This window comes from Aotus nancymaae, unplaced genomic scaffold (assembly GCF_030222135.1).
Source record: "Aotus nancymaae isolate 86718 unplaced genomic scaffold, 86718_ANA_hifiasm-v0.15.2.pri h1tg000036l, whole genome shotgun sequence".
NCBI classification, from domain to species: Eukaryota; Metazoa; Chordata; class Mammalia; order Primates; family Aotidae; genus Aotus; species Aotus nancymaae.
Window position 1 is genome coordinate 71,553,536 of NW_026988450.1, and position 22,797 is coordinate 71,576,332.

The 22,797-nt window shown below is 41.6% G+C and overlaps 1 protein-coding gene across 6 annotated transcripts in view; it reads left to right on the forward strand.

Moving 5' to 3' along the window:
• TBC1D31 (TBC1 domain family member 31) overlaps positions 1 to 17,457 on the forward strand; it is a 75,852-nt gene extending 58,395 nt beyond the window's left edge. For 3 of the 6 annotated variants that reach the window (XM_064384559.1, XM_064384562.1, XM_064384563.1), the window contains 6 exons: positions 2,409 to 2,501; positions 5,605 to 5,745; positions 7,580 to 7,783; positions 10,463 to 10,601; positions 15,087 to 15,182; positions 17,180 to 17,457. In XM_064384559.1, coding sequence (XP_064240629.1) covers positions 2,409 to 2,501; positions 5,605 to 5,745; positions 7,580 to 7,783; positions 10,463 to 10,601; positions 15,087 to 15,182; positions 17,180 to 17,313 — 807 coding nt within the window. In that variant the 3' untranslated portion in view covers positions 17,314 to 17,457. Of the gene's footprint in view, positions 1 to 2,408; positions 2,502 to 5,604; positions 5,746 to 7,579; positions 7,784 to 8,222; positions 8,454 to 10,462; positions 10,602 to 15,086; positions 15,183 to 17,179 lie in introns of those variants that run through there. The other 3 variants (XM_021673621.2, XM_064384560.1, XM_064384561.1) reach the window with 3 other exon arrangements.
• Positions 17,458 to 22,797: the final 5,340 nt, after the last annotated feature.

Sequence of the window (22,797 nt, forward strand, 5' to 3'; positions counted from 1 at the left end):
TGGACTGCTTCAGTCTTAATATTTCCCAAGTAGATAGATGACAAATAGTCTGTTTTAATTTGCCTTTTTTTATTGTTAGTGAGGTTAACTATCTCTTCTGTTATTTATCTTCCATTTGTAGAACTACAAATTACATATTTGCCTCATTTGTCCATCTTTCTGTCAAGTTAGACCTAACTTTCTGTTAGGTTAGCTTACTTATTTCCAAAAGGCAAATCAATTGCCCCAACACCGTTTGTTAAATATTAGCCAAGTCATTTTCCAACTGATGGTTTTTACATATTAAATTCTCTTAAATATTTATCTCCTTCCTTGCTTTTTCTATTCCTAAGCCAGTTCCACACTGTTTGAATGACAGTAGCTTTGTAATGTTTTACTAACTAGACCTAATTCTCACTCATTAGTCTTCCTTTTCTGATTTTCCTCAGTATTCTCAAATGTTTATCATTCCAAATAGGCTTTAAGAATTGTTTCACTGCCGGGCGTGGTGGCTCACGCCTGTAATCCAAGCACTTTGGAGGCCAAGGCGGGCAGATCACCTGAGGTCAGGAGTTCAAAACCAGCCTGACCAACATGGTGAAACCCCGTCTTAAAAAACAAACAAGCAAACAAACGAATTGTTTCACTTTTGGAATTCTCACCTCTCCCAATCCTATTGGAATTTTTATTAGGATTGCACTGAATTTACACACTAATTTAGAGTTTCAAGCCTAGCTTTGATAAAATACTAAATATTTTTTAAGTGTTTTTTTTTTTTTTAAGACAGGGTCTCATTCTGTTGCCCAGGCTGGAGTACAGTGGTGTGATCCCAGCTCACTGCAACCTCCACCTCCCAGATTCAAGTGATTCTCATGCTTCAGCCTCCCGAACAGATGGGATTACAGGTGTCCACTGCAATACCTGGCTAATTTTTGTATTTTTAGTAGAGACGGGGTTTCACCATGTATATCAGGCTGATCTGGAACTCCTGACTTCAAGTGATCTGCCCACCTCGGCTTCTTCAAGTGCTGGGATTACAGGCATCTGGCCTAAGTCTTTTAAAGTATTTTTTTATTCATATGTATTAGAAATCTATTATCTCTTTATAACACGACACTTCTTGTTTTGTTTAAAGCTTGTTAATTTTAAATTGGTTTTCAAAATCCAAGATTTCTTTTAATTTTCTCATCTAGTAATGCAATTGATATTTCATTACTATAGAAAAGTGTATGTTCTTCTCACAAAGTAATGCAAGCTCAGAACTCTCATGTCTTTATTCCAAATCCCTTTGAAACAGGAGGCACTTTTTAGTCCAAAAATCCTATAAACTCCTTTCAGTAACATAATCTGGCCTCCACCTACCCTTCCAGCCTCCTGTCCTCCCGGCTTCTTATTCTGATGTTGTGCTCTGACCCTGCCAAACTGCAAAAGCTCTTCTCACAGTTCAGGCTGTAGCAGGAAAGGCTGCTTGAATCTGAAGTGACAAGTACATGTGACTGTGAACATCTGTTAGCAACAAGCAAAGCTGATCTGTTTTTGCTGTGGTGCATAGCTGTTTGTATCTCTGAAAATTCATAAACAAAAGAGCTCTGTAATTGAAATTCCTAAAAAGCATTATTTACTATGCCACACCTTTCCTCCACTTCCTGGCATTATTACTGTTCTTGCTTCATACAATCAAGCTTCCCCCCACCTTTGAGCTAGCTCCTTTCCCAGTAACCTCTTTGAATTGAACTGGTCCTGATCCATGTTTTTCTTTTAGCCCTTGGATATATATGTTTGCACATCCAACTATATTCTCATTTACTGTTTCTCCTATTTTAGGTATTCAATAGATGTCTTTTACCATAATGACAATATCTAACACTTCACCTTATATATATAAGATCACGTGTAAGAGTCTCTAGAGAGTGCTATATCCCATATACAAACCCTCTAGTATATAGGAATAAAAACCTTCCAAGTTATCAAATTTTGGAAATAGGTGAACTCTAAATTAACTCACTTACTCATACAGGTTGAACACCTAAAATTGTTAATTGTCAAACCAAACTTACAAAAGTATAGAAGTTTAGTTAAAAAGAACATTAAATAAATGTTATATTTTTATCTACCCCAGATTTAAATTGCTCAAGTTTTTCTAACTCATGATATTGGTTACTGTAATACTGTAAGAACTGCTGTCTGTTCTTCCAGTCTGAGTAGATGGGCATATGGTATTGTGCTTTTTATTTTTAAATTAAACTTTGAGAGATTATTCCTAGATTCTGCAATGGATATTAATTTTTGTCAGTTATTCTGGTTTCAAGAACCCAATTGCTGTTATTTTAAATACTGTTAGTAGGTCATTCAGATTACAGGATTACTAAATCTATTAAAAATGATTTTGTAAATTCTTTTGGTACTCACAGTTTGTTGTTTGGCCATAGATATACATGAGAGATCGAGAAATTGCTGCCACAGCCAAAGACCTAGAAATGAGACAGCTGGAACTTGAATCACAAAAGAGACTTTATGAGAAGGTATAATTCAGTTATTTCCAACATAAGAAAAGCAGGGTTTGGCCAGGCTCAGTGGCTCAAACCTGTAATCCCAGCACTTTGGGAGGCGGAGGTGGGAGGAGGATCACTTGGAGCTAAGGAGTTCCAAACCTGGGCAATATAGTGAGACCCTATCTCTACTGAAAACTTTAAAAATTAGCTGGGCATGCTTATCTGTAGTCCCAACTACTGAGGAGGCTGAGGCAGGAAGATCACTTGAGCCCTGGAGTTCAAGGCTGCAGTGAGCCATGATCACACCACTGTACTCCAGCCTGGGCAAACAGAGCAAGACCTTATCTCAAAAAAAAAAAAAAAAAGAAAGAAAGAAAAAGAAAAACAGGGTTTGTATAAACCTATTTTAGACTGTATTTATTCATGGTTTTCTAGTGTTCGTTTTATTCACTTTTTAAGCAGAATATCATGCCATGCAGGATTGTAAGGTAGCCAAAATGTCTGAATGTACAGTTTGTTGTAATTATTTGATTCATGTTTCTGTTAGCAGCTTAGTCTAGTGTCTGAAGCACCAGATGTAGGCCCCAGATTTTGCCTCAGGATTTTTTACCAACCTACTAAATTTTCCTGTAATTATATAATAGTTACTACAAAATTAACCCAGTACCTCATAAGGATCCTGAAAGGTAAATCAGTCGAGAGCTGTAAAGTTCTGTTCTTTTCTTTCTTTCTTCCTTCCTTCCTTTCTTTCTTTCTTTTTTTTTCTTTCTTTCTTCTTTCTTTTCTTTCTATTTTTATTTATTTATGTTTGAGACAGTCTTACTCAGTCACCCAGGCTGCAGTGCAGTGGCACCATCTCAGCTCACTACAATCTTCACCTCCCCTGCTCCATCCCGCCTCAGCCTCCCCAATAGCTGGGATTACAGACATGCACCACCATGCTCATCTAATTTTTGTGATTTTGTAGAGACAGGGTTTCACCTTGTTGCCCAGGCTGGTCCCAAACTCCTAGGCTCAAGCAATCTGCTCACCTCGGCCTCCCAAGTACTAGGATTACAGGCATGAGCCACTGTGCCTGACCTGTAAAGTACTTTAAATTGGAATCTTCTGGAGTCAAATCAGCAAATATCTGCTTAGTACTTATTGTTCAGTTTTCAAGACACTAGAAAAAGGAGCTTTGTTAATATAAATTTTTATTATGTAGGAAAAATGTTTGTTACTCATTTAGTGTTGAAAACTGTAAGTTTTCACTTCTTTCAGCCCACTTAAAAAGTCAAACTTTTTAGCCTGGGCAACACTGCAAGACCCCATCTCTACTAGAAATACACAGAAATAGCCAAATGTGGTGGTACACACCAGTGGTGCCAGCTATTCAGGAGGCTGAGGTGGAACGATCACTTGAGCCTGGGGGATGGAGGTTGCAGTGAGCCAAGCTTGTGCACTCCAGCCTTGAGGACAGAGCAAGACCCTCTATTTTTTGTTGTATGTAATCACTGACATCTCTACTCAGGTAGTTTGGGGGTCAGCATATGATTGGACAGAGATTTTCATAGAATCTTTTTTTTTTTTTTTTTTGAGACAGAGTCTCACTCTCTTGTCCAGGCCGGAGTGCAGTGGTGCGATCTCGGCTCACAGCAACCTCCGCCTCCTGGGTGCAGGTGATTCTCCTGCCTCAGCTTCCTGAGCAGCTGGGATTACAGGTGTGTGCCACCATGCATAGCTAATTTTTGTATTTTTAGTAGAGATGGGGTTTCACCATGTTGGTCAGTCTGGTCTCAAACTCCTGACCTCATGATCTACCTGCCTTGGCCTCCCAAAGTGCTGAGATAACTGGCATGAGCCACCGTGCCTGGCTTTCATAGACTTTTTGAACCAGTATGCTTCTAGTAGTTGTTGAGGGCCTCTGTGTGCACATTAGGGCATGCCTTTATCACTCAGCTAGATAGTTTATACTTCTTAGATTTTATTTCCTGGTTATGCAAAACCTCAGAGTTAACCAGAAATGTGAGATCTTAGGTCCTTCTCAGGTCTGAGAACAAAGCCCTTGGCATATGCTCAGCCTTACACATGCACATGACCTTCCAGGAATCTATCAGAGCTTTTTTAAGCCTCCTATGGGCATCTCATTCTCCTGTTTTTCCTGTTAAGCTTTTTGCTTAGCCTATCAGTTGCTCTCCTAAGATCCACTGCCTCAAGCAGCCAAGATTTTCAACAGTTTGCTCTAATTGTTTTCAGCAGCTTCCCCAGGGAAAAGACTATTTCTGTACTAGGTGAGCTCTGAGTGAGATTAAAAAAGACAGCCTTAGGAGTGATCTTTCAGGGAGCCACCAGACAGGTCAAATAATGCCAGTTCTCTGGCAATGGTGGTTTGAAGGAGCTCCGTCCAACCCCATTTTGCTTGGCTTCCTCCCTTGGCTTCTAGGCTGCTGGTTTTCAAGACTAATGCATAGGCCAGGTGCAGTGGCTCACGCCTGTAATCCCAGCCCTTTGGGAGGCTGAGGCAGGCAGATCACTTGAGGTCAAAAGTTTGAGACCAGCCTGGCTAACATGGTGAAACCCGTCTCTACTGAAAATACAAAAAAGTTAGCCAGGCATGGTGGCGGGCACATAAAATCCCAGCTGCTTGAGAGGCTGAGGCAGGAGAATCACTTGAACCCAGGAGGAGATTGCAGTGAGCCGAGATCATGCCACTGCATTCCAGCCTGGGTGATGGAGTGAGACTCTGTTTCACACACAAAAAAAATAAAGGCTAATGCATAGCTTGGGAGTGGGGTGGAACAGGAAAAATGCAAGATGAAATGTCAGAGAGCTGGCTGTTTTTACCAAGATTCAGCCATTTTTATAAGTAAATGCTCCCCAGATAGCGCCAAGCCTTTGGTTAATTTCCAGAATGCTGAAAAATTTCATTTTGACATTTTTTTATCAGTGTTCTCAATGCTTTTATAGATGAGAGGATTTCCAGGGGTCCTTACTCTGCCATTTTTGCTGATGTCTCCAGTCTTTGCATTTTACTTTGAAAATTAGATAACAGCTTCTATTTGTGTGCATATTACTATTCTGAAAAAAGTCATTTTTGTATTCTAGCATTATTATATAAATCAGTCATTCTTTTTTTTACAAATGATTTTAACAGAATCTTACTCAAAATCAAGAAGCTGTTGCAAAAGAAATGCGAGCAGATGCAGATGCCTATAGACAAAAAGTGGATCTTGAAGAACACATGTTTCATAAACGGATAGAAGCAGGTGAAATGCAGAGCCAAAAAACTCAGAAGGTAAAAATATCCATAAGTGTATATACAGAGGAGGAATTTTCATCTGCCATCCCCTTAAGAGAACAAAATTGAAAAACTCTGTGAAGTTAGGTTAGTTTGTTTCTTTGCTTCAGTTGTCACAATTCCTAGAATCTCACATTGCTTTCTTTTATATAAAAGATGTGGCCAGGCACAGTGGCTCGCACCTGTAATCCCAGCACTTTGGGAGGCCAAGTTGGGTGGATCACAAGGTCAAGAGATCGAGACCATCCTGGCCAACATGTTGAAACCCTGTCTCTACTAGAAATACAAAAATTAGCTGGGCATGGTGGCACGTGCCTATAGTCCCAGCTACTCGGGAGGCTGAGAATCAGTTGAACCCCAGAGGTGGAGGTTGCAGTGAGCTGAGATTGTGCCACCGCACTCCAGCCTGGGTAACAAGAGCGAAACTCCGTCTCCAAAAAAAAAAAAAAAAGAAAAAGAAAAAAAGATGCTTATTTCACTGATAATCATGTACATGTCTTTTTCCTACACTTTGAGGAAATACAAAGGAATTTCCTCAAAGAAAATACAAAGGAATAGTGACTTATAAGAAAATACAAAGGAACAGTGACTTTACAAAGTATACTGTCCTCTGTGCCCTGCCTCAGAAATTGTCCCTGAGTTAATTAGGTTCGAAGCATCAAGTCCCTGCTTGGTATATAAGCCCGAACTTCCAAGTGTATTGTGTGGACTATTAACTATTATTCAATAAGATGAGGATGGTCAAATAAGGATTGGAAATGCTGTCTTACAGTGAGGTATATTCCACACCAAATTTGAGGATACTGTACATCGTGAATCTTTAAGAAAATTTCCCACACACATTTCAGAAAATTTCTTATAGAGTACACTTTCAGAAATGCTGACTTAAGTGAATTGAAATAGAACCTGAGACTTTCAAAGAAGAGCTGTCTCTATTATCTCTTATTATTTTTTTATTTTTATTTTTTCGAGACGGAGTTTTGCTCTTGTTGCCTAGTCTGGAGTGCAGTGGCACGATTTCGGCTCACTGCAACCTCCACCTCCTGGATTCAAGCGATTCTCCTGCCTCAGCCTCCTGAGTAGCTGGGATTACATGGATGCGCCACCATGCCTGGCTAATTTTGTATTTTTAGTAGAGACAGGGTTTCTCCATGTTGGTCAGGCTGGTCTCCAACTCCTACCTCAGCCTCCCAAAGTGCTGGGTTTACAGGCGTGACCCATCGCGCCTGGCTATTATCCCTTTAACAAACTGTTAAATGGGTATTTAGACCAGTCTGCTCCTATCCTAAAACCAAGAATAGTGTACATTAGATACCTTCTGTTCTGCAACAGTCTTTTAGGTGATTTCCTTAAGATAGTCCATTATTTTTTTTAGTAGGCTTTTGTCCGGTCTGTTAAAATGGGCTTCTATCCCCTCTTCAGAGTGCCGAAAACATGGAAATTGTTGAATCCCACCCATCCCGTGGCTGATAAGTTCTTAACCCTGGCTGTAAATTAGAATCACTTGAAGAGCTTTTTAAAGGTGCCGGTACCCAGCTGTCCAGTGATTGGTTTAATTGGCATAATACGAGCAGATGCAGATGCCTATAGATGAAAAGTGGATCTTGAAGAACACATGTTTCATAAACTGATAGAAGCAGGTCTATCAATTTATAAGTTGATGTCTGGTGGGGCCCAGACTGCAGCTTATTTTAAGCACTCCTGGGTGATTCTAATATGCAGCCAGGGTTGTGAACAGCTGACCCAACACTTGGATACATTGAGTGGTTATACCTTCATTGTATATATTATTAGTCTGACCTTGTTTCTGAAATGTGTAACTTTTTCCTAGGTGATGGAAGAAAATTTGGCGAAGGCTGAACAAGCATGCCTAAATACTGACTGGCAGATTCAGTCTTTACATAAACAAAAATGTGAAAAATGTGATGATCTACAACGAAACGAATGTTACCAGGAAGTAGCCAAACTCCTTAGGGAAAACAGAAGGAAAGAAATAGAGCTATTAAATGCAATGGTGGAGGAGGAAGCCAAGAAGGTAAGAATGGTGTTATAAACCTTTTATTATATGAAGCATTGATTTTTTTTTTTTTAAGAGACAGGGTCTCACTTTGTTGCATAGCCTCAAAATTTGAACTCCTGGTCTTAAGTGATCCTCCTGCGTCAGCCTCCCAAAGTGCTGGGATTACAGATGTCAGCCACTGTGCCCAGCCTAAGCACTGAAATTTTGAAATAGCGCAGTGTCAGATGACAAAAGCATCAAGCCAAGTAGTTTTTGCTGGAAAAGATAATCTGATTTTAATAGGTGTTTGTCAGAAAAGTTGTCTAATACTGATTCTACCTGAAGATGATTAAACGTCTTTCTCATTTACATTAGTATGCCTCAATTTGTCAGCTTCCTGGATTTTTGTTCTGGCTGACTGAATAATATTAGTACTTTAATTTGGCTAATTCTTTTTTTTTTTTTTTTGAGACAGAGTTTTGCTCTTGTTACCCAGGCTGAAGTGCAATGGCGCGATCTCGGCTCACCGCAACCTCTGCCTCCCAGGTTCAGGCAATTCTCCTACCTCAGCCTCCTGAGTAGCTGGGATTACAGGCACACGCCACCATGCCCAGCTAATTTTTTTGTATTTTTAGTAGAGACAGGGTTTCACCATGTCGACCAGGATGGTCTCGATCTCTTGACCTTGTGATCCACCCACCTCAGCCTCCCAAAGTGCTGGGATTACAGGCGTGAGCTACCACGCCCGGCCTTTTTTTTTTTTTTTTTTTTTTGAGACAGAATCTTGCCCTGTCGCCCAGGCTAGAGTGCAATGGCGTGATCTTGGCTCACTGCAACCTTCGCCTCCTGGGTTCAAACAGTTCTCCTGCCTGAGCCTCCTGAGTAGCTGGGATTACAAGTGCCCACCACCACACCCAGGTAATTTTTGTATTTTCAGTAAAAATGGGGTTTCACCGGCCAGGTTGGTTTCAAACTCCTGACCTCGTGGTCCACCCACCTCAGCCTCCCAAAGTGCTGGGATTACAGGCGTGAGCCACCACACCTGGCCTAGTTAATTCTTTATACTTACAATGTAAAAGATTTTGAATAAGTAGAAATTGTATGTAGCTGCTAGAAACAAAACCCAAAATTACAGTGACTATGAACAGGATAGAAATATAGTCTGGAGGTAGGCAGTCCAAGGTTTATATTGTGGCTCCAGGGTTATCAGGGAAATGGCCCCTTTCAACTGTTCTGCACCACTTCTTAGTGTATGGCTTTCATTTTCATCCAAGATGACTCCTGCAGTTCCAGCCATCACACACATTCCAGACAGCAGGGAGGAGGGAGAGCACAAGTGTGAATGTTCTGCCTCCCATCTGAGCCAAATTCCCTTTTCACTTCTTTCCAAGAGTTCCATATCATAGTTCGAGCCACCTTTGTCTGCAAAGGATGCTGAGAAAAATAGTATTCTTCACAGGGCACATTATCATCCCAAATAAAATTAAGATTCTATTCCTATTAGTTAATAAGGTAGCTAAAAAAAAAAGATTTTATTCTTAAAGAAGAATCAAAGAATGGAGTTCGAGGAGGTAATTAATGGCATATGTCACACATGTGTATCTTTTGGTCTACCCTCCCAAAGGCTCTGGGATCTATGCTCTGGAGATATTATCGCAGGTACCATGGATTTTCGTAACGACACTGAAGAGCTGGGGAAAGATCAAGATCTAGATACCTGGCTTAATTGGTTCTCTCTGTTGCTGTATCACAATGTCTATTCTGAAAACTGGCTTCTTACAGTGTATTTCCTTCAAGTCACTATTCCAGATTCATTTCCCTCCTACCCCATCCTGGTGGCACAGGGCCTTATTTTATAACCCTTTCATTCTAGGACAGGAAAAAAGGGCTTGGAGAGGGTGGAGGTAATATCCAGAACTCTGAGGCTGTTCTCCTCAGGAAAACTGGGGTATAATAATAATAATAAATTATTACATCTTCATAATGCTCACATCCTCACATAAGCATTGCTGACACTAGGGCTAGACTGTGTGAAAGTCACTGCTGCTGGACTTTGGGTAAAATGGTACTTTTCAGAGTTGACTGAGAATCATTGTAAGGACCTTTCATGTTCTGCAGAAATGCTTCCTTGTGTCTAATGTCCTGTATCGTAAAGCTGACTTGACTACGATGTGGCCTTGGGAAATTGCTCAGACTCAGGCCCCTCATCAGTAACATGAAAGGGATGGATTTCTGTGTTCCTTCCTTGCCCTCCTATTTTGTGATTTGTTTTTAAGTTTTTGTTATTTAATGCATTAGTATTTCTATAATATAAAAAGTGTGTGTTTTCACGTAAAAGCTGTAGCTTTTCAAGAATATTAGCAAACTTTAGGAGTTGGATTTAAATAAAATGTGATTGCCACTAATACAAAACTAGCTTAGTCTCATAAGATTTAAAACTTATTGAAATGTATTATTATTTCAGCAACTGTGGGGATGTAGTTGTGTGCTTCGTGGCACTCTGCCATACTGGGAGGTGGATAAAACCTGCTTTCAAGGCTCTTTTTACCTTTGGGCCAACACAGGCACCCCAATTACCATAACACCAAACAGATCCTACCTGCCGTGGGAATATAAAGGAAAGTGGACAGCGAAGACAGAAGGGACTCATTCCTCTGCGAGATGTGTATTACTACACTTTTTATGTCATCTTTTTTTCCATTTATTTGAATTTAGTGGAAGGAAGCTGAAGGAAAAGAGTTCGATTTGAGATCGGCAAAGAAAGCTTCTGCTCTTTCAGATGCACCTAGAAAGTGGTTTTTAAAGCAAGAGATAAATGCAGCCGTCGAACATGCTGACAATCTATGTCATAAAGGTGAGTGAGAGGCCTTTCTCTCCATGGTGTTACAGATTTATTCTTTTAGTAGGGTTTATTATTATGATTTTTTTTTTTTTTTTTGAGACAGGGTCTTACGTAGTGGCACAATCACGGCTCACTGCAGCCTCGACTTCCTGGGCTCAAGCAGTTCTCCTACCTCAACCTCCCAAGTTGCTGGGACCATAGGCGTGCATCCCCATACCTAGCTAATTTGTTGAATTATTTGTAGAGATGAGATCTCACTGTGTTGCCCAAGCTGGTCTCAAACTGCTGGGTTTAAACTATCCTCCCGCCTTGGCCTCCCAAAGTGCTGGGATTATAGGTGTGAGCCACTGTGCCTGGCCAGTGAACGAATTATTGGGATGTATTTTGGCACTTCTATTCAATTTACTGCTCAAGTAAAAGGTAGTCACTTGTTACCATATTTTTGGTGGGAAAGGGTGGGCTGAGGTGGGACTATTAGAAAAATGGAGTCCTAATCAAGGAAGAAACCCGTGCAGACTGTCCTGTGGAGTTCTGTCTGATTCTGTTGCTCCAGGGTAAAATACGTGCTTTGCCAAAAGCTGGGCCTCAGAACAACAGTATATTCATTGGAGCTTCTCATAGGATCTGATCCAACACCGGGTTTCAGTACAAGGCTTATAGAGGCACCAACTGAAAAATCAAAATTATAATTTAAAACTCTAATAAAATACTCTGGAGGGTGAGGTGGGAGGATCTCTTTGAGCCCAGGAGTTCAAGGCTGCATTGAGCTATTATCATGCCACTGCACTCCAGCCTGGGCAACAGACAAGACTTTGTCTCTTTAAATAAAAAAAAAAAAAAAAAAAATTTCCATCAAATTCTAGAGTATAGTTAACAGGGAGCTTTTATTTTACTATATTTTATTTTGTTTCAGCCTTTTATAATGTGTATACATTGCTTTTTAAAATAATTGATACATAATTCACATGCCCTATAATTCACCTTTTTTCTTTTTTTTTTTTTTTTGAGACCAAATTTTGCTCTTGTCTCCCAGGCTGGAGTGCAGTGGTGCAATCTCAGCTCACTGCAACCTCCACCTCCAGTGTTCAAGTCATGCTCCTGCCTCAGCCTCCCAAGTAGCTGGGATTATAGGCCCATGCCACCATGGCTGGCTAATTTTTGTATTTTTAGTAGAGACGGGGTTTCACCATGTTGGCCAGGCTGGTCTTGAACTCCTGACCTCAGGTGAACTCTGCTTCTGCTTGCTCAGGAGGAAATGTATTAGATGTAATGAAACGATAGTAGAAAGTTGCCTGTGATGGTGATATAGGTTAGGCCAATTGGATCAGAGAGCTTTGTACAAGGATGGCTGTAGATACCACTGGAGAAGACAGCTGATAGGGACCTTAATGCCAGGCTGAGGAATTGGGCCACATCTGTTTGCCAGTGCTACTCAACCTGGCTGCACAGCAGAGTGACCTGTGGAGGACACCAGTTTAGAGCTTGCCTCCTGAGTAAGGAACATGGTGACAGGGCTCAAGAGAGGGAGAGAAATTTAGTTTGTATGTTTTTGTTCCCTTTGAATTTTATGGTACATGTAATACCAATTCAGTAAATAAATACTAATTTAAAATAATAAAAATCACCTATGGGCCCTTAAAATACATATAGTAAGTCTTCACACAACATCATGGTAGGTTCTTAGAAACTGTGGCATTAGGCAAAACAGTATATAACAAAACCAGTTTTACTGTAGGTCAGTTGATAGGAACAGGAGTTGGTTCTATAGCACTACAGCATATTGCTGGTCACAAGAACATCACCAAACTTCTAAATAAAGAACAAAGCACTTTTTTTTTTTTTGAGATGGAGTGTCACTATTGCCCAGGCTGTAGTGCAGCGGTGCAATCACAGCTCACTGCAACCTCCACCTCCCAGGTTCAAGTGATCCTCCTGCCTCAGCCTCAGCCTCTAGAGTAGCTGGGATTACAGGCATGTGCCACTATGCCTGGCTAGTTTTTGTATTTTCAGTAGAGATGGGGTTTCGTCATTTTGGCCAGGCTGGTCTCAAACTTCTCACCTCAGGTGATCCACCCACCTCGGCCTCCCAAAGTGCTGGGATTACAGGCGTGAGCCACCATGCCCAGCCTAAAGTACTTCTAATATTAAATGTTGAAATAAATGTAAGCAATGCATACATTTTAGAAAGATTAATAAAAACAAGTAAGATAATTATGTATTCATTTACTCCAGTTCAGGGTCATGGCCAAACCCTGTCCATGACCAGAGCCTGTCCCAGCAGCTCAGGGCACAAGGCAGGAGCCAGCCCTGGGCAGAACGCCCTCCCATCACAGGGCACACTCAGACCCCCTCACACTGGGACAATCTAAACACGCCAATGAACTGAATGTTCGTGTCCTTTGGATGTGGGCGCAAACCCGAGCATCTAGGAAAAACAGCACAGACATGGGGAACACATGCTGACTCCATGCAGACAGTGACCCAGGCAGGAATCAATTTTTTTTCTCATAAACGTTATAATGAAATGACATTGAACAAAATGACATTATTTGAGGACCTCCTGTGTGTGTGCGTGTGTGTGTGTGTGTGTGTGTATGTGTGTATATATATAACAAAGCTGTATAATATGTTATATATATAGTATAACTGTGCCTGGTCAGTCTTTCCAATTTTTAATTGTTGGCTGTTCTCTGAGTCTAGAATGCCTTTAGTTCTCTGAAATAGTCTATCTCTCAATTAGCCACTATTCAAAGTAATAAAGTTATGTACCATTCAAAGTTATAGCTAAGTTCTTATCAGCTTTTCCTAAGTAGATTCTTATACTGGAAAATGAAAGAACATGAAAGAATAACCCAAGAAGAGAGCATTCTAATTAGCCTGTTATGTCTTACAGCCTTCATGTAAATTATTTTCAGAAACTGATTCCTCAAAAAATAACAGTCTCTCTCTTTGTAGCAGTCACCTTCTGCAGATCTGGATCTGGTATATATTTTAATATATTCTCCTGAGGCAGGAGAATTGCTTGAACCCAGGAGGTGGAGATTGCAGTGAGCCAAGATCATGCCATTGCACTCCAGCCTGGGCAACAAGAGAGAAACTCCATCTTGAAAAAAATTAGCTGGGCATGGTGCTCCATGCTGTAATCACAGCTCCTCAGGAGACTGAGGCAGGAGAATCGCTTGAACCCAGGAGGTGGAGGTTGCAGGGAGTTGATATCATGCCACTGCACTTCAGCCTGGGCTGACAGAGCTAGATTCTGTCTTAAAAAAAACAAAAGTTATTTCTTATGTAAAAGAGTTGAATCTACTTTTTCTTTTCTTTTTTCCTCTGTAACAATGCAGATTGCAGATTATGTTTATTACCTCTGCCATGTCTCAGCCCTTCAGATGTTTGAAGATGACTCTTAGATTCCATTCCCCACCAGTTTAAATTAGTCATTTGGTGACTAGTCATATTACCTTAATGACTTACTGAGCTAAAACTATGAGTTAAAACCATTAGCTGAAGCTTTTCAGAGAAGTAAAAGGCAAGCATCTTACTGAGTCAGTGAGACTCCCAGCATTCTGGACTTGGCGCATGAAGCCTTAGACGCTAGTGATAGGGGTGAAAAGGAAGGGACCATCATAAGCAATGTCAGGACGCACATGTTTTTAAAAGCACCTTGCCATCATATTGGATGTGCTGCTGTAGGAGCCAGGGAACAGTGAAACACAGCTGAGGGTGAGTATACGTTCTGAGATTAGGAGAGTAATTGTTGAAAGTAGGGGAAGGCACTGCCAGCTGCTAGGGCACTGCCCTGCCTAGCACTCTAAGAAGGTTTCAGGTAAAACTTGCCTGTGACTGGCTCTGATTTGCTGTGTGTTGTGATGAGGCCCTGCCTAGCTAAAGCCGATAGTGATCAGCTCACAAGTGTCCAGGGAAGCCTTGCTATTGATCATCTATATCCTAACATCTATCTTTTTGAGTTTGTTGGCTTTTTGTTTTAGCTGAAAGTGTTTTTAAAGTACATTACAGAGGGCCGGGCACAGTGGCTCACGTCTTTAATCTCAGCACTTGGGGAGGCTGACGCAGGTGGATCACGAGGTCAGGAGATTGAGACCATCCTGGCTAACATGGTAAAACCCTATCTCTACTAAAAATACAAAAATTAGCTGGGTGTGGTGGTACATGCGCCTGTAATCCCAGCTACTCGGGAGGCTGAGGCAGGAGAATCACTTGACCCCAGGAGATGGAGGTTGAAGTGAGCCGACTGCACTCCAGCCTGGGCGACAGAGTGAGACTCCGTCTCGAAAAAAAAAAAAGTACGTTACAGAAACCGGCTCAGCTCTTAATTCTCACTAATGACACTCTTTGCCTTTTGAATGTTGACAGCATTCTTCTTAGATTAGAAAAGAAAGGAGTTTTATCCTTGGTGGTTTTAATTTACTAGGGACCATTTGGAATTAGCCTTTCTCCTCACTCCCAGACATCATCATTATCTCCTCACTCTTATAACAGAAAAGTCCAGGTTCCAAAATGAACAGGAGGACTCAAGCTGTTTGCCTAGAGCCTCACAACTAAATGACACTTCTGAAATGGATCCCTCAACACAGAGTAAGTTGATAAGCAAAGGTTTTATTCTGTCATTTTAAATGTAACAATATTCAAGCAAAATAATGGCTTAAATTATATGTATAGCATGTGAATGCCATTTTCCCAGGGCACTGATAATGAAAATCCTAAAATGAAGGTAGCAAGATTCTCTCAAATTTCCCAGTGGGAAGATTGGGTGCAGACCAAATTCCAAGTAAAGAAAACGTGCCGAACACCACTAAAGCCACCCCATTTCTTGAGCGCCAGCATTGCTGCCCAAAAACATAGTCGTTGGAGGCTCTAACAGAAGTCTCTGGCTAACTAAATTGATAATATGAGATTCATAGCTATTCTGACATCCTTGTGAAAAGAAAATCTCAGTGTTGTTTTTCCAAGCTATTGCAAAGTTGAATTTTCTTGACTGTTCATCTGGACTGGGCTCCCTTCCACAACCATTGAAAACACGTGTCTGCGCTGGGCGCTCCAGTGGAATTCTGGGCCCCACCAGTAGCAGAACTACCAAAGGCACATGGCTTGATGCTGATAAGCTGTTTCTGATCCTGCAACCTGGTTCATTGAAGGGTTTTGGGTTTTTTAGAAGGGAGAGGGTAGAAACATCTTATAGATATGTAGTCACAGCATTAGGCCATCCATGAAGATGCTAATAAGCTTTCCAGTGAAGTGTAGTCTTTATTTTTATAGGGGAGGAGGGAGGAGACAAGACACTCTGTTAAACCTTTTTTTTTTTTTTTTTTTTTTTGAGGTGGAGTCTCGCTCTGTCGCCCAGGCTGGAATGCAGTGGCACGATCTCAGCTCACTGCAGCCTCTACCTCCTGGGTTCAAGTGATTCTCCTGCCTCAGCCTCCCGAGTAGCTGGGATTATAGGCGTACACCACCTCTCCCAGGTAATTTTTGTATTTTTAGTAGAGACGGGGTTTCACCATGTTGGCCAGGCTGGTCTTGAACTCCTGACTTTGTGGTCCTCCTGCCTCAGCCTCCTAAAGTGCTGGGATTACAATGTGAGCCACCGTGCCCAGCCTAAACTTTCTTTCAACTAATTTTTTCAGTAAAACTGCCATATAGATGAAACAGAATTTAACAAAATCTTCTGAGTTCTTTTAGAAGAACAAACTTTTACACAATGTCCCAAAAAGAAGAACTTTATAAGAAATATATCTAATATCAGGTCATGAGATTCCAGTGTGTGTAAAATATTTTTGCCCACTCATACTTTTATATGCATCTATAAATTCTATGCCAGAATATGAATTAAACCAAAGATCATTCAAGAGTCAAATGAAGTATGAGAGATTCTCAGCTATTCTCTATTCTGACATATCAAAACTTAATTCTAAATTTTAAAATGGTTATTTGGTAAGCTTATGTTATTTGGCGGCAAAACACAAAAGCATAAAAGTTGTATTCGTTTGGGAGGAAAAACAGTTTTTCAGAAATTGGACTGAGTATGTAACTAAATTTCAGAGAAGTATATTTTTAAGGGCTTTAACCAGTGTTCACTAGCCCCTCTAAATCAGTAACGCTCTTACACTTGGACATACTGTCATATTTTAATCTTGATTCTGGACCTTCCTGATGTTAGCCAATATTAAAAAACATTTGATTTATTTAGTTTTACTTATTGGAAAGGTAGTCATGGTATATATGTCACAGTATTATGATTAGAATGCCTTTTCTCATTACCATTAAGCATCGTTGTGAGGAAGCTTACCGTTGCAAAAACTCAAATTCTCTCTTAATCAAGCTTTGCTTCTAATTTAAGACTGTTTGTATCTGAAATGTTTCAAAAGCAGAGATGTTCTCTGTTAGCATTCATTCAGTTCAACAGATAAATACTTGGTTTGCAAATGGAACCACCTAGGGCCAGGTAATACGTAAAATTTAGGTTTTTAGAATTTCATTTCATTATTTTTATAACACATTTATCTTTAAAATAAATGCCATGTCATTGCTAACATCTGAAAACTCAGCTTTTCTTAATTTCAAATTTTATTTTCAAGTTTCTTTAAATCGAAGAGCAGTAGAATGGGACACCTCAGGACCGAATCTTATCAAGAAAGTGAGAAATCTTCGCCAGAGACTCACTGCCCAGGCTCGTCACAGGTGTCAAACCCCTCATCTTTTGGCTACATAGAAGGCATGTCACCTTGAGACAATCGAGAGAGAAACCTATTTTGCAATCAGTGACGCTGATTTTTAGATTATTTATTTAAAATTCCTATGAAGATTAACCTTTTGTACAGAAAAATGTGTCTATAAAAATTATGTTATTCTGATACTTTTTGGTTTGTAAATGGCTTCTTGAACTTTTTACAATAAAAATGTTGTAGAAACTATTAAAGCTGTGTTAGGCTTTCGGGTTGCAAGGACCAGCATAAACTTCAGTAACTTTAGTTGATAAAGGTTTATCTTAAAAGATGAAAGGAGAAATAAAGAACAGGAAACCATCTCCACAGCTCTACAGCCTGGACTGAGAGAGACCTCAGCAGCAAGCAGAGAGCACTGGCAGTGGGGTGACCTACATCACCATCCTCCTGGACCCCGGCAGTGGGACCTCCTCTTTGTCAGTGGCCCACTGGACTTGTAACATCTCCTCTCTGACCCAGCTCCTTCTGCCCTCTGCCTACTTCTTTTGGCAGCACCAACTGCTCTCCTTCCCTCCCTCCGCCTCCTCGCTCCACAGTGGGGCTACTTGTGACTTCCCAAACCTTACTGTCTAAAAGGAGGGTAGAAATGGCTCATGGACTTGCTATGAGGATTAAGTAAGATCAGGCAGGCCAGGCGTGGTGGCTTAATGCCTGTAATCCCAGCACTTTGGGAGGCCGAGGCGGGTGGATCACTCAAGGTCAGGAGTTCGAAACCAGCCTGGCCAACATGGTGAAACCCTGTCTCTACTAAAAAATATAAAAATTAGCCTGGTATGGTGGCACATGCCTGCCATCCCAGCTACTCGGAAGGCTGAGGCAGGAGAATCACTTGAATCCAGGAGGCAGAGGTTGCAGTGAACCAAGATCATGCCATTGCACTCTGGCCTGGACAACACAGTGAGACTCTATCTCAAAAAAGAAAAAAAAAAAAGCATAAAAAGTTCCCAGCCCAGTGCTTGACATACAGTAAGTGTACAATATGTAGAAGTAATTGTTTTTTCTGGGGCCATGAAGCATAATCTTACAGCTAATCAAATATTTTTCAGCAAAGTGCTCTCTTTTGCCCAGTAAGCCAAGTTCTAAAGTGATACACTGGCGTTATGCACGGCATTGGTTTCCCACGAGTATTTTTCTCAGCCTAGTTTTCCATATATTTTTAGGTGGTTACAAACATATGCCTTCATGGGCCAAGCTGGTGTGTGTTTTTGACAGCAGAAATCCCAGGATATACAATACGTAGAGTGTGATGGGAACTCTGGTAGACTTGAAATTTCGTGCTCACTGGAGAGCACTGAAATTCTAAAATTCTGGTCGGGCACTGTGGCTTATGCCTACAATCCCATCACTTGGGAGGCCGAGGTGGGCAGTTCATGAGGTGAGGAGATGGAGACCAGCCTGACCAACATGGTGACATCCCGTCTCTACTAAAAATACAACAATGAGCTGGGCGTGGTGGTGGGTGCTTGTAGTCCCAGCTACTCAGGAGGCTGAGGCAGGAGAATTGCTTGAACCCGGGAGGCAGAGGTTACGGTCAACCGAGAGCGCGCCACTGCACTCCAGCCTGGGTGACAGAGCAAGACTTTGTCTCAAGAAAAAAATTAAAAACATAAATTCTGTGGTTCTGCCACCCAAAAACAGCTGTCTATTGCAGTATTTTACCTGTATTTCAGGTCCTTTTTTAATTTATACCTAGTCCGGTCTGTTTTGCAGCTACGCATACGCATACACACACAAAACCCTCTTGTATATATAGTATTGCAGCAGTAGTTCATTTTTGAAAAAAGTTCGTGTTCATCCAGTGAAAGTGAACTATGAATGCTCTCAACCAAATGAAGTTCTTGTTATCACATGCTTCCAGCTTTCTCTGAGCCTACGTTTCTCCAATAATCTTGATAAAATCACTGCCTTAGCAGATTTCAGATACTTGGTTGAATCCCTTCAGCCGTATGTGCTTGGTTGGTATGGCAAAGGCTATCGCATTTAATGAAATATATAAATACATTACTGATTATTTCTTCCTGCTGCTTGACATTATATCTTCAATCTTCGATTTCCTTATAATGTGAATTCTCTGGAATTGAATAAGGGCTGAACTTGGCTAAAATTCTTTGCTACATTCAAAAAGTTTCTCTCCGTTGCTCCCATCAGTTTATTAAAGAAGAGCGGTCCCGGCTGAGCATGGTGGTTCACGCCTATATCCCAACACTTTGGGAAGCCAAGGCGGGTGGATCACTAGGTCAGGAGTTCGAGATCAGCCTGACCAATATGGTGAAACCCCGTCTAGTAAAAATACAAAAAAATGAGTTGGGCATGGTGACATGCACCTGTAATCCCAGCTACTCAGGAGGCTGAGGCAGGAGAATTGCTTGAACTTGGGAGGCAGAGGTGGCAGTGAGCCGAGATCGCAGCTGACAGAGTGAGACTCCATCTCAAAAAAAAAGTCCCCATAGGCCTTTTCATATTTATTACATCTATAAGGTTTCTCTCTGGTGTGAATTCTGCAATGTTGGCTAAATGTTGGGCTTCAGCTAAATCCCTCTCCACATTTGACTACATTCAGAAAGTTTCTTTCCAATATGAGTTCAGTGGTGTTGAATAAGTTATTAAGTTGGTTAGCGGCCTTTTCCAACTTATTTACATTCATAGGGTTTTTCTCTAGATTCTTCCAGATTGAGCAAGATTTGAGCATTTGCTAAAGGCCTTTCCACCGTGATTGCACATGAGCCATTACAGCAGTTGACTACAGGGACTGCATAAGGCTTCATTTATTAATATGGGTGCACTTCGAGAGTCTGGATTTAATGTTTAATCTCATTGTATCAGTCTGGAAACAAACCACACACTTGTTTGGATGTGGAAAGTTTAATATAAAGACTTACTGAACTGACGGGGAGTTCTGTTTACAGTAGTAGAGAGTACAAGGTAGACTATAAAGACATAAACAGAACTCTGCAAGGTACCCAGGACTGAAGAGAGTACTCAAGGAAGTGTAGCAGGAAATTAGAGATTTTATTTAATGTGATTACGGGCTTAGCAGAAATGCTTTTTAATTTTGAGCAAAGGACAAAGAAAATGGGGTGCCTTTTATACAGCTTGGTGGTACAGAATGATGAAGCAGAAAGCAAGCTTACAGAAACCAGAACAAAGAGCAATTAACTTGTGACATGTGATGTGATGTACTTTACATTTGAAAAGTAACATTTTGAGAAACACATTTCGCAGTTTTGAGTTTATTTGCTTTGTGACCTTGTAGCTGGTTAGCAAGAAAACCAGGAATTTTTAGATGCCTGGGAACTTTGCTAAGAATGTGGAGAGCATAGATAAGGTTTAGTGGTTTGCAGGAAGGGAGTTATTCTGCCTTAAACAGAGCTGGGGAGGCATTGTATTAAACAGCACACAGCACAGCAAAATTTGCTTTATTATGTAGCAACTACAAATTATAAGGTTTTGTTTTCCTATTATTGCTATTATTTAATTTCCTTCTTCAGAAGGGAGGCTCCTCCCTAGGTTCAGACCTGGTCGGAGAAGGTGTGGTTGCAGACCACTGGCTATTGGGGAGGGTCTCAGAGTTGACCAGGCCAGGCCACGGGTAGTCCATGTCCCTAGGCAGCAGGAAACAACTCTCCTGGGCACAGGCAATCAAAAGCTGGTGGGTAAGAGTGCACAGGAAGGCAGGGTATAAGGACCCCGCTTGTCAGGGTGGTGTGCAGCCTGGCCATTTCAGAGGGCCCCAGGAAACCACCCTCAGCATAGGCAAACAGGCTGGCAGGCAGGTGCTCAGAGTGCATCAGGGTGGTACTGCTGGCATGAGACCTGGAACAAGCCAGTGTCCATATTGGGAAGACTATAGTGACATGGTTATTGGGCTAGGACTGCGAAGTCATAAAGCAATTGTGCACACTGGGCGCGTGGTTGGGCAGAGCACGATTAGATGTCCCCATGCACACGCACCGCTGGTGGCCCATGAAACGAGCAAGAATAAGCAAAGCAGCACATTGGAGCAAGGAAGAGGCCTGTTTCACCTGCAGTGTCCTTCCAGCACCCTCTATTGACAGCTCAGCATCATGCTTGTAAGGAGACATGAATGCCTTGAGAGCCCAGCCCATCGCTGCAGAGCTGACAGATGATGGATAACGGCCACATTCATGCCATTGAAAGTGGCTCTACAGTTTATGTGGTTGGTTGACAGGATGTGGACTCATGCTGGCCTCTATTTAATGAGACAGATGCCAGAATTTCCCTGGCATGATGTGGATGCAGATATCCAAAGGCTTAGGGAGATAGGAATGTGGGGGTGGATTGATAACATCTGGCCTCCTCACTCACCTCCCAGTGCCATGCTCTGGGCCCAAAAGGCACTTCCCTTATGAAGGCACTGAGCAAGGGAGCATCTGCAAATCTGAAAAGCTCTGTGGTGGCTCATGCAACAAGACGTGATGGTGAGAGATGCCACCACCACAGACGTGGTCCCTGGTTTCAGTGGAAATAATGGAATTCCGGGGCAGCAGAGGCCAAGTAGCAGCATTTAATTACCAGACAGCTATTTACAATAAAAGGCAGTAGGACGGTAGTAGTATTAAGGGATTTTTGGCTACTGATGATTGTATACACCGTCCCTAAGAATGAAATAGATAGGCAGCCTACTAAAATGTTCCTTGAGATATGTAACAGGAAAAACTCCAGACCTGGTAGCCAAAAAACTGACTCGACTCATCACCATGGAGAGTCATGCCTGTCACCCAGCTTCCAGTACAAAGATGACTCCCAGATCCAAAGACTCTTGATTGAAGGAGAGGCCAGGTCCCCCTGAGGAAAGACCCTGAAGCAGAACTGCCTATACATGCTTACATGTATTCTTTAAGCCTTCCCCAAAGGAACCTCTTGCCATTTACTTGAAGGATTGTGTACTAGGAAAAAGAAAACACCCATATCTCACAGGGATTACTAAACATGGGTTCTGAATTGACACTAATTACTATGGCCTACCAGTGAAAGTCAGGGCTAATGGTGTTCAGTTGATCAAAGCTGTCTTGAGCAAAGTTTAAATTACAGTGGGTGAATAGGGCCATGAAACCAACCTGCGATTATTTTCTGAGTACCTGATATATCATTGAAATAAACATACATGAAAAATGGCAGAATCTCTCCACTGGCACTATGACCCATTGAGTAAGAGCTATGATCCTAGAAGGATTCAAGTGAAAGCCCCTGGAATCTCCTCCTTACCAGGATAGTAAACCTGGCTAGTATAAAGTTTACATAGTTATCCCCAGGGGCTGGGCATGGTAGCTCACATCTATAAGCCCAACAGTTTGGGAGGCCAAGGTGGGCAGATCACCTGAGGTCCAGAGTTTGAGACCAGCCTGGCCAACATAGTGAAACTCCATCTCTACTAAAAATACAAAATTTAGCAGAGTCTGTAGTCCCAGCTACTTAGGAGGCTGAGGCGGGAGAATTGCTTGAACCTGGGA